Genomic DNA, 12,336 nt, shown 5'->3' on the forward strand with positions numbered 1-12,336 from the left:
ATGACATTCCATTTTGTTGAAAATATTGGGAACCATTTATGTATTATTACCCAAAAATAACAACAGATATACCTCCCCTCCCCTTCCCCCCAACACTTTTCCTTACCAGATTATGCACCAATCTGAAACCCCACCATACCCAATGCAGGACATTCACAATGACTAAATGTGCCCCAGAATGATTTGCGCACATACAGAAACCCCTGGCAACAGCGGGCATCTGCCATTGGGGGTATGCTTGCAAATGTGAGATAAGGATTGTTAACTAAAATGTCTAACAAAGCTTCAAAAATAAGTCCAAAATAGTTGGAAAAGGACCTGAGAGAAAGGGATGTGCCTCAATGTAAAAAAAATAATAATAATAATCGGTGGAGAACTTTCTCAACTCGCCGAAAGGGCTGAGATCTTGTAACGAGTCATGCAGACCCCCGTCAATATGGGCTGGCGGTGCAAGGCCCGAAGAACACTGGATGTGCGTGTTCTACCCAAACCCCTGACTATCGCTGCCAGTGAGCGGAATTTGAACCTTGTGGGAGTGCCTCCTGTGAACATGGCAGGCTTGGTGATTTCTTTAACGGACGTCTGCAAATGGAAAGACGATTCTGCGCGTCATTACCAACAAAGTGATGGCTACCGACTTTTCAACAAAAGGACACCTTCATGAGGTGAAAAGAAACGGATCTTGTGCCAGCGATATTTACGTGAGAGCCACACGTACCAGCAGACTTCCCTGACAGCAAATTGTAGGAACTCGACACCTCTCATCCACGGATATTTCTCGTATTTCCTCTGTTCTCCTGAGTCCGATTTGCATTCAGGAACACAACAATTATGGTTAACCGTCTTGAAATTGCTACTCTTTCGTTCTGAAAATTATGTAAACGGACAATTTGACTTACAGATTTCACTCTCTCGTGACAACAGGTTAAAAGTGCCCTGATTAGAGGAAGTGAATCACTGAAAACACACAGCGCTTGTGAGAAAGGCCTCGTTTGCATTCATACGTCATTTCAGAAGTCCTGTGTTCCTTCTGAACTGCCCACCATATCTGGAGCTCAGGACTTCTCGGGAAGGAAGGGCAGATTTTTATCTTCACCGCAGGTACACTGTCGGGTTATGTTGCTCAGAACCCCAAGCCATTTTCTGGCATCGAAACACTGGCATTGCCCAATGCAATGCAATGCCAGCATTGGTTTTAGCTACCATTAGTGTCAGTGATGCCTAAAAAAACTGGTGGAAAATGCCGGTATTTTGCTGGAAGCTGGTGCGATGTGAATGAGGCCTTAATAATGTTTATTTTGGTGATTTTTATGCCTCCGTCGACGAAGTCGGAGGAGGAATTATGTTTTTGGGTTGTCCGTCCAGCTGTCCATCCGTCCATGATAGGTTTTCGTTGCTGCGATAACTGAAGAACGGCTAAATAGATCAAAGTCAAACTTGGTACAAGCATGTATAATGATGCAAAGATTCGATTTTGGCATCAAGAGGTCAGAGGTAATGTCAGGAAAAATGTGATACTTGAGAATTTGGTTCAAGTATGTACAATAATGTGGGCCAAGGCAGGTGGGACAACGTCGCAACATCGAAGAGTTCCGTTGTAGTTTTTGCTATTATTATATTCGTCTTGTTAAATATTTTGCCAGTTTAGAATTTGTATACTAAAGACCTTCTTGTGCAATGTGTCTCGTACTTCATTGTACCAATGAACGAAACAAAATAATATGATGCTGAGAGAATGTGCTCATAAGTCTGGGAGGTCAGCAGTTCAAATCCTGCAAGTCGTCCCAAAACCTTGAAGAATGGTCCATGCTGCTTCATTGCTTCATGTTCAGCATTTTAAAAGGATAGAGCCAGACAAACAACCATAGGTTGTTAATAATGGCGTATGCTTTGATGGGCCTAACGGCCTCCTCCTGCACCCCAAAATTCCTTATGAAGGAACTTGTATTATTGTGGAAAAAAATACAAGAAAAAAAAAATCACAATCAAATCACTGCCTTGATTTCTTTACAACTTCTGGATTTAAATTTTCACTTATTTGCCAAGCATACTCTCTAGCCTGGAAGAGTGACCATCCATCCATCCATCCATCAGGACCAAACTCTGTACAGAGCATCAGTGCTGCCAAAGTAGTCTCCTGGGCTCGTGGGCACAATCCTGAACGGGTCGCCACTCCAACACAGGATACTCGATAGGCTCAATCATCCCAGCAAGCCGGTAATCATTTTGCCGATCTTGGAAGGATGACAGGCTAAGTCAACCCCACCTGATATTAATTGAAAGGCAAAGCAGGATTTTAACTCAGGACCCTAGGATCCCAAGCCTGCCACCATGACCATGAAGCTTACACCAGGCATCGGAAGATGACCGTTTGATTTCACTTCTGCATTCCGCAGCATTGCATTGAAGGACACTATTCAAATAACTTGTATTGATGGTGTTGTGAAACGCACTCGCATTTGTAAACAATTCAGAAATGCTAACTTAATACAGTACATGATTTGCTGCACACCACTAATCCCAATCTTCATTGTATTTGTTCTTTTATTTGCTTCACCGTCATGTTCATGTTCTCTCATCAATTTCTCTTTTCCAAGGAGGACATCTCAGATCTCATCGTGCAGGGACTGACTGGGCAAAGCAAAACACACAGGCCTGGTGTCTTGTGTGGTCGTCCCTTTTGCGTGCAGGCATGCTGTGACTCAGACATCGTTGTGCTTGACCATTCTGCAGCTGTTTCTGTCGATGATTGCAAAAAATGCCGCATAACGTTAGGCCCAGTGAGTGGCAGCGTGTTTCTACGTAACTGCAAAGACTGCACGGTATGCATATCTAATTCACACCTCAAACATCTTTGAATCACTTTTCTGTTCTGTTACGTTTTCCTCAAGAGCTTTTCCCACTCACTGAATCCCGTTCTTTATTCCTTCATCACATTGAGTTCGGTCAAACTTCTGCAACATTTTCATTGGTGCGTTAATTCAAATACCAAAAACGACATCACTCCCCATTGCTCGATTCAGGTGCTCGTGGCCTGCCAGCAGTTCCGTGCTCGTGACTGCAGCAAACTGCTTGTGCTCCTTTACTGCGCAACACAACCCATCATTGAGGCCTGTGCGGGGATCGAGTTTGCCTGCTATCAGTGCGACTACCCAGAGCTCGCGTCTCAGTTTCAGGCAAGGATTTGTACTGAGGGATTGGCCTGGATGATGGTGACAGATCCAGAACTTTTTTTTTTAATCCTTCCACTTATTGTGGTAGTATGATTTCATGCTTTCAACTGGCTATGGTCAACGGTACATTGCCACTGCTACCGAGTATGGGGGTGCCACTGATGAGAGGAGAAGAGATTGGGACCATACTCTGTTCAGAGCGTTGGTGCTGCTGAAGCAGTCTCCTTGGCTATTGGGCACAATCCTGGACGGGTCGCCACTCCGACACAGTATACCAGCAAGCTGGCACTCATTTTGCAGACCTCGGAAGGATGACAGGCTGAGTCAACCCCACCAGGTGTTCATTCAGCGCATGTGAGGGCTTGAACTCAAGACCCTAAGATCCCAAGCCTGGCACCCTAATCACTTAGCCAACATCAGGCGTGATCCACAATAGGAAAAGGATTTAAGGCAGAAACAGCTACCCAAGAATAATTGTTCACCTGAGCTACTGCAATCGCATATGATCATTGCACATTATTCTTTAGACTATGGTTTCTGATATCATCGTTGCTTTATTTTAGTCTTTATATCACAACGTTCTTGGCATTCTGTTAAATAGTATATCGTCCTTATAACCAAGCATCAATTGAGTTTATGGTTTTCAGTGGGTATGTGGATTCATCTTTACATTGCTATCCCTGGTGGCATCTGTTAAATCTTCAACAATGTCAGTCACTCACTGTGATGACTGTAACATCTTGTATTTAGTAATATCTTAAATATGTACACTATTGCCAAAGAATTGGGACAGTAAGCAAATATGTAGTTATTAATTCACAACCACTTACTAACCCCCGAGCGTCAGGACGGCTGGTTTAGAGCCAAAAGTCATGAGACACATGTTGTTATTTCAAAATTTTTGCAATTACAAAAAATATTTTACAGGAAAGAAACGTAGAGGATTGTGTATGCTTTTGGGAAAAATTATTTATTCTTGTACACTTTATCATCTCACAACCAACATACAATTTTGAATTATTTATTTGTACACATAACCATCTCCATTACTGGCATACCCCCATAAATTATTTATTTATTTATATGCACCTTACCTTCACCACCAACACACCACCTTTTTATTCAAGGTCAAGGCTTGTGGAAGGGCTTTTATTTATTTTTTTGTATAAGTGGGCGAGGCTACAGAGGAGACGGTAGAAGACAAAGAACACCGACCAGCCTGAGTGAGAGGCCCAAAGACTCAGCCTCATTGCGGGAGATGCCAATGATCCGAAATGCCTTGGTTTCCACAGCATAAAGCCGAGAAAGGTGGGAGGCGGGAGCACCAGCCCAGAGGGGAGAGCAGTACTCCATCAGGCTGCGGACGAAAGCTTTGTAAGTGGTCAGGAGCTCAGGTGGGCCGAAGAAGGACTTTGCACGACGGAGGATTCCCAGTCGGCGACTGGCTTTGGAGGCGAGGTTTGAAATGTGGCTTTCCCAGGAAAGGTCATGGCAGATAGTGAGACCCAGAAGTTTGAAAGAAAGGACTTCTTCCAGAGGATTGTTGAGAAAGTGGATGGGGGGGGGGGGGTTTCTAAACGGTCCTTTCAGCGAGACATAGTGAGAGTGTGAGATTTGTCCGGATTGAAAGACATGTTCCACGTGTTGGACCAGTTTGTGATTTTACCCAGATCTGCAGTGAGCGAAGAAGCTGCTGCTTGCCGGTCTGAGGGATGACCAATGGTACGGCAGAGGGTGGAGTCATCAGCAAAGAGATATAGAGGATTTTCCAGGGAGTCGGAGAGATCATTGATGAAAACCAGAAAAAGAACAGGGTCCAGAACGCTACCTTGAGGAACTCCAGCCTGGACAGGAAGAGGGGATGAAAGAACTCCATTTAGGGCCACACGTTGACTGCAACAGGCTAGGATGTAGAATGGATCAGGACACAGCAGAACAAGAGGGTGGGTGACCTGAGATGGTGGTGAACAGCTGTCTTGAAGACCTGAAGGGAGGAATGACACTAAAAAGGATAGGCAAGTTGGTTCCATGGGTGGTTAAAAAAAAAAAAAGGTACAAATGGAGTGGAGGTGAGCAGTGAATCTGGATTTTGGGAGTTTCACCCGAAGAGGGTTCATGGTGGACTGAGTGTGCCCTGCAGAAACCTGGGTGGGGGAGGGCAGCTGGGGGGAAGACAAAACATGGAAAGAGCAGAGGGTGCAAGACCAGATAGGAGGTGGTAAAAGACAGAGACCACTGACCTGTCTGCGATGGTGAAGTCATAGGCCCATAGACTCAACTTCATCATTAGAGATATTCTTGAAGGCCTTGGCTTCCACGCCATCAAACTGAGCAAGGTGTGAGGCAGGGGTGGCAGCCCAGACGGAAAAGCCGTACATACTCCATCAAGCTGCGAATGAAGGCTTTGCAAGTGGATAGGAGTTCAGATGTGCGAAGGAAGGACCTTCTTTGATGGAAGACGCTCAGTCAGCGACTGGCTTTTGAGGCCAACTTTGAAATGTGGTTTGCCCAAGAAAGATTGTGGATGATAGTGAGATTCAGGAGTTTGAATGATTGAACTTGCTATTGTTAAGAAAGTAGATAGGAGAGTTTGTCTGACGGTCCTTTCAGAGAGAGATAGTGAGAGGGTGAGATTTGTCAGGATTTTAAGACATATTCCAAGTGTTTGACCAACTTGTGATTTTATCAAGGTCTCCATTGAGGGAAGAGGCTGGTCCCTGCCTGTCTGAAGGATGAGAGATGTCATGGCAGAGGGTGGAGTTGTCAGCAAATCGATAAAGGGGATTTTCCAGAGAGTCCGAGATATTGTTGATGAAGACGAGGAATAGGATTGGGCCCAGAACACTGCCTTGGGGCTTTTTAGCCTAGACAGGGAGAGGAGATAAAAGGATTCCGTTGAGAGCCACATGATGGCTACAAGAGTAGAGGAAGTCAGTAACCCAAGAGTGGAGTTGGCCTTTGATGCCATAAACAGAGAGTTTGGAGAGCAATGCAGGATGCCAGACTGTATCAAAAGGACGATATCTGTCCAGAGATACAGCCCTGATCTCATAGACTATGGACCAGATACCAAAACTCTCTCCCCCCCCCATCTGGATTTTCTGAGACCAGTATTCTTAGACATCCTATTATATGTGTTTTCAATTTCCACTGGTCTGCAAAAAAAAATTGCTGGATTAAAAAACAATACCCGATGTGAAATACGGGCTACATTGCGCATTTTATACCTGGTGTTGGCTTAATGGTTAGGGTGGTGAGCTTGGGATCCTCTGATCCTGAGTTCAAACCCCACTCGGCTGTTGAATTAATACCAGGTGGGGTTGACTCTGCATGTCATCCTTCCAAGGTTTGCAAAATGAGTGCCAGCTTGCTGGTATCCTGTGTCGGAGTAACGACCCATCCAGGATTGTGCCCAATAGCCAAGGAGACTGCTTGGGCAGCACCAACGCTCTGCACAGAGTATGGTCCCGATGGATGGATTGCACATTTTACACCACAAAAAAATATTGGATGAAGAATTAAAGTGAGTGATGAATTTGACCCCCCCAGATATATATTGTCAAAGTAGAAGCACAATGAACGATATTCATTTTAAACTACATGTTCCCTATGCCAAAAATAACAAACAGCATCACAATGTAATATTTGGGTCAGATATTTATATGCCCAAAATTTGCTGTCAATTTGAAATTGTAGCCAGTCCTTTTATATATTCCCTCTTCAAAATGTTCTGCAATCGAGTGAAAAACACTTGAACAAATGTAATTTTATAATTTCTTCAATTTTTGTTTGCAAATAATACTGTACTGCAAAACATGTGTACATAACACTTTACACCAATGTACATGTTTTCATATCACAATTAAAGCAAGGACTACCTTTTGAGATAGAGAGGTCATTCTAATACAATGTCATATCGAACTGTGAGACCCATAAATGGCTAATAATGTGTCTTGATTGACATCTTCTTCTTCTTTCGGCTACTCCCGTTCGGGGTCGCCACAGCGGATCATCCGTATGATCCGCATGGTGATTTGGCACATATTTTACGCCGGATGCCCTTCCTGACGCAACCCTGGTCGCCTCTTACGACACAGGGATATGGTACACCTATTTTAACCGGGGTATACACCGGCCCAGTACACTGGTACTCACTTCGCCGACCTCAGAAGGATGACAGGCTGAGTCAACCCCCTGGTGTATTAATTCAGTGGCCCAACGGGGCTTGAACTCAGGACCTTTTGGATCCCAAGCCGCTGCCCTAACCACTGCGCCAACACCAGGCTTAATGTGTCTTGATTGACATAATACTTATAAATTAATACAATAAACCAATGTATTGAGTTCAGGGGAAAATGCCTATAGAAAAATGTATATACAGATACGATGAAATATATTGCATGTCACTTGAAATAAATGTAATGCAAAACAATTATGTTAATTTTAGGGACTTTGAGCAACAGAAATAGAGAAACTCTTGTTTAGTTCAAAATAATCACAGCAACCCAGGAAACACAACGTTTTTACCACAAGTTTAACGTTTTTATAACATCGCAAAAACATTAAATTGTTTGCTGGGAACACAGCAACAATGTCCTGCAAGAAGGTTTACTTCTTTAAACCAACAAAAATAACAATGTTCAGGAAGAAGGTTTCCATCTTTGACTATATATCTCTGCTATTCCAAGGGCACGAGTGTCGCGTAAGGGTAATGGGGATTGGTTGACGACTTGCAGTACACCTGTCAACCCTCACGTTTTTGCCATGAGACTCACGACTTTCTGTTGAATGTCACGTTCTCACGTTCTCACGATAAGGTCTCGCACTTTAAAAAAATTTCTTGGCACCAAAAAATATTTCCAACATTATTGTATTGCGACTGGTTTAACTGATGTTGTAACCTTGAATACCGACTTAAATCCGATTGCTTCGCGTCGTTTCACACATCCCATCTGAGAGACTGAGTACGATTGGTCAATTATCGACGACCATCCTGATCCAATGAAATGTCTTGTTGCTGGGGGGTTCATTTTTCGCATGAAATACTGGGAAATACTGTGAATATGCTGAAATAATACATCTTAATTACAAGGATGATGAGTGTTCTAATTCCTGTGTAGCATTTGATCTGTTGATGAAAATAAAATATTTGTCTTGTTTGTTCATGTTGTTGGTTCATTTATTTTAGTCCATATAGTGTACTAAACAGTAACAATATGACATAAAAACCTATCTTCTGACCGAAAAAAAATATATGGATGAATTTGGAACTAGAATGCAGGAAATTGCATCTAAGACACAGCAGAAAGCAAACATTTTATGGGGGTCGTGCCCCCAGACCCCCCTAGATTTTTCGGCTGTTTCACACCCTCAATTCTCGGTCGCTTCATGACCTCATTTTACAATCTCACGCTTTTTCATAATTTGGGGTTCACAGGTCTGTTGTTGATATATATGAGCTTTATTGATTTAATACATGTATGAAACCAAACTTGTCTCCTGGTTCATCCTACTCACATCCTGATGGTGGCATATGGCAGCTAAGGTGATCCGATTGATCTAGAGATTGGTTCAGAGATAAGATTGTGGTCACGAGACTTGGTTCCACTTGGCCAATTAATAAGATCTGTCCCGTGACTGTCAGCATGATACTCGCTCATTCTGGGAACTTTCTTCCATACGGTAACACAGCTCTGAACATGGGAGCCAGCAAAGAAGTTCCAGGGACGACTGACTATCGTGATCGCTTTGCGACTTGCCAAACCTGTCTGGAGTTATCAGGGGTGGCAACCGTCACAATATTAAAGTTAACTTGAGCATGCTCAATGTTACAAGAATGTTGTGATCCACTTGCACTCAATAATCATTTTATAGTGAAGATCAATAACTTCTGCTTACCATTTGTTTACAAATGAGTTTTAATACCTGCTGTACACCTTTGTAAAGAACAAGTTGCTTTTCTTGCCGCGTGAGACAATATGCACAGGTAAATACTGTGTTCATTGTCTTAATAGTTCTTTTAAATATTCATGAACAGTTGAACATTTTGGGGTCAATTTCACATAAACTGAAGTCATGCAGTGACCCAAATTTGGATGTTTTCCAGGCCGCAGGTTTGGATGTTTTCAACAACAACTGGAGCAATGTGCATGACTTCACACCAATCGTTGGTGAACAAAACTGGACCATCCTCACTTCACTTGTGCCTGGATATCATCCTATACCTTGCAATCCTTCACAACCAGATTGTTGCGATGAGACTTGGACAGAGCCATTGTTTTCCATAGACCAGCAGCGAAGCATTGTTCCTGCCACTTTGGGACGTGCCTACCGGCTGATCGGTCCCATTTGTGTGGTGATAGTGCTTAGTGGAGCGGATACAGATGGCCCAGTTCGGACATTTATCAACGAGGTAGGTTTCATTGTAATCTGACATCGAACTGCAAATTAACTTGGCCAAAAAGAAGTAGGAGGAATTGTCATAATAACGATATTCCATCATGGGTCTTGCATCGTGGGTCATCCATCACCATGTAAACAATTTCACCTTTTTGCACAACATGTGCACAATGCGAACTATGCTGTGAGTAGATGATAAATGGGGTTTCTGGGACTCCCATTCAAATGAATGGGGGGAAAGGGAAAAACTTTCTGACTCAAGCCCCAAATGCCCAAAATTGGAGACTGATTTTCTCCCCACCTATCCCCTTCCCTCCCATGCAAGCAAATGTAAAATTGAGACTGATTTTCTCCCCACCTATCCCCTTCCCTCCGATAAAAGCAAACGTAAAATTGAGACTATGAAAGATTGAGACTTACTGATTAAAGCACTTCTTCCCTTTCATATTTTCATTCCACTCAAAGAGCGAACCAACTAATATTTGCCCATGTTCTACTTTAGGGAATAACTTAATTTTCTCATAACATTTATTTCCATCGAGTATATTCACAAAGAATATCTTGGAATTTGGTTCTTGGTATAAGTGTCTTTGTTGAGCACAAATGAAATGATAAACTTCTCTTAATGCTTTTATTTGACCACCTCTTGAGCCACATATCATTTTGAGATTGTAGTAAATTGTTTTTCCATTGTTCAGTTGATGACCATCAAAGTTTTCAGTCCATTCAAGGATATTAATTTTTTTTCTTTACATCCTCCAACTTATTTGTAATTAAATTTATCCGCTTATTTGTTTTATCTACTTTTACCGCGGTTATTTATTCAAGAAGATTTATTGGATATTTCTCACATTCTTTATGTTTCCCATTTAAATGCCAAGGCTGATTACATGATTACATCTCCACTCTTTGGTTTGGTTATTGCTTGGTTCTATCATTTATAAATCAGTAAAAAGACGGCGGTAGCCTGTTAAAATTCCCAACCCAATATCTTAAAACTTATTCTTATAACCATAATGGAGACTGTTGATTCCATTCTCTAAAATATATCTTTTATTATCAAAAGCTCCTAATGCTTCCTTATTGATCTCTTCTGTATATAATTGATGTTTATAACTTCTTATTGTATTCATTTTTCTGTACTCTTCCTTCTTTAAGGTTAAACAGTTGTAATAATGTTTAAAGTTTATTGTTTCCTTGATTATATTTTTCTTTATTCTATTTAGCTTCTTTTCACACCTTTCAATGTTATTATCATCAATACTAGTACGTGCCCGTAAAAAAAAAATAAATAAATAAATATTCAAACCGCGAGCAACAAACAACAACCACACAGGCCGTTTTTTCGCTCTCGCGTTCCCGTACGTGCGTGGCGCGGAAGTTCACATATTACAGTTATGATGATTCGCAATTTAGGTTTTAATGGCCAATTATTCAATTAGCGCCAACGTATTTTGCCTTTTCACAATGTCGTCGCAAGGAAAAACAAAAAGAGAAGAGAAGAGAGAGAAAAAATTACTTCCTGGTTCGGAGCACACCAGCACTCTGATGTTACCGAAATTTATGCACCGTCTTATATGAAAACGATCATAACTTGCGTCATTGTGTTTATCTATAAATGCGCATAAGAAATCGAGAAATTATTAGAATACACGAAGTCATCACTCTCCGGAAGTCCGTACGTTGTAACCCGTAATGGGGAACGCGGCTGAGCTTCCCTTCCCCATCGGCCACGCCCACGCAACAACGTGTCTTGTCATTGGTTTGGTAAATTAACGGCCATAACTTGGGAAGCACTTGTCCGATTAATATCAAACCTTGAAAAGGCACATCCTCGGGGCCCCAGAAATATACCTGGCAAGTTTCAATTAGATCGGACCAGCGGTTGTCGAGAAACAGCGGTCACACACACACACACACACACACACACACACACACACACACACACACACACACACACACACACACACACACACACACAGACACACACACACACATTGCTGGAATTATAGATAGATACATGAAAGCATAAGATTTTGATCTCAATCCTATAAATTCACTCATGACCTTCCCACCAAATTCATCCTTAAACTTACCAATAACCTTTTTATTCTTTGATGAAAACAATACATCACCTGACTTATAATTACTTGTATCATATATATCAATATTATCAATCATATCCTCATATACATCACTTGTCTTAATATCAAATAAAAAACTATCTGTATCCATATATAACAATGACGCATTATCCTTATACTTTGATTTTTAAATTATTATCTTAACTAGCCGAAACCCCGTCACAGACGGATTCCGTTCCATGAGCCCAATATGACAACCAGTGGCATCTCTTGTAAGAGCCGGATCCCAATCGATGTACTCCATGGCCTTACCTGATGAGGCCTACAAAACGTCCTTGTACATGACATTTTTGGTGTACACTACTCCTTGTGAAGAAGTCCTCTGATTTGTGCATGTGTCTACTTTGACATACAAACACCGTGTCAAAGCTTCTCAGGTCACAGTCCCGAGAAAAACGTGACGCGACCGCTAGGAGGAGCAAAAAATTGGTCCTTCAGTATTAATATAGAGATACAATGTTTCTTGTTACATTTTTTACGTCAAACTCACATTCTGAGTGAGTCAGCATGTGCAGAAGAGGGTTTTACATTGCAGATGCTATTTTCGAGGAGTGGAATTACACCTCTCGGCGGTGACGTCTGTCGACGACAGACGTAATGACATCAGCGAATGACCGATG

General features: G+C 42.1%; 1 protein-coding gene across 2 annotated transcripts in view; it reads left to right on the plus strand.

Moving 5' to 3' along the window:
• The window catches only part of RP2 (RP2 activator of ARL3 GTPase), a 39,031-nt gene that overhangs the window by 2,343 nt on the left and 24,352 nt on the right, over positions 1-12,336 (plus strand). For both annotated transcript variants that reach the window (XM_085885067.1, XM_085885068.1), the window contains exons 2-4: positions 2,598-2,822; positions 3,024-3,176; positions 9,280-9,585. In XM_085885067.1, coding sequence (XP_085741193.1) covers positions 2,598-2,822; positions 3,024-3,176; positions 9,280-9,585 — 684 coding nt within the window. The remainder of the gene's footprint in view (positions 1-2,597; positions 2,823-3,023; positions 3,177-9,279; positions 9,586-12,336) is intronic.

Source organism: Eptatretus burgeri, chromosome 6 (assembly GCF_056783735.1).
Source record: "Eptatretus burgeri isolate ZD-2024b chromosome 6, Ebu_testis_v1, whole genome shotgun sequence".
Classification (NCBI taxonomy): domain Eukaryota; kingdom Metazoa; phylum Chordata; class Myxini; order Myxiniformes; family Myxinidae; genus Eptatretus; species Eptatretus burgeri.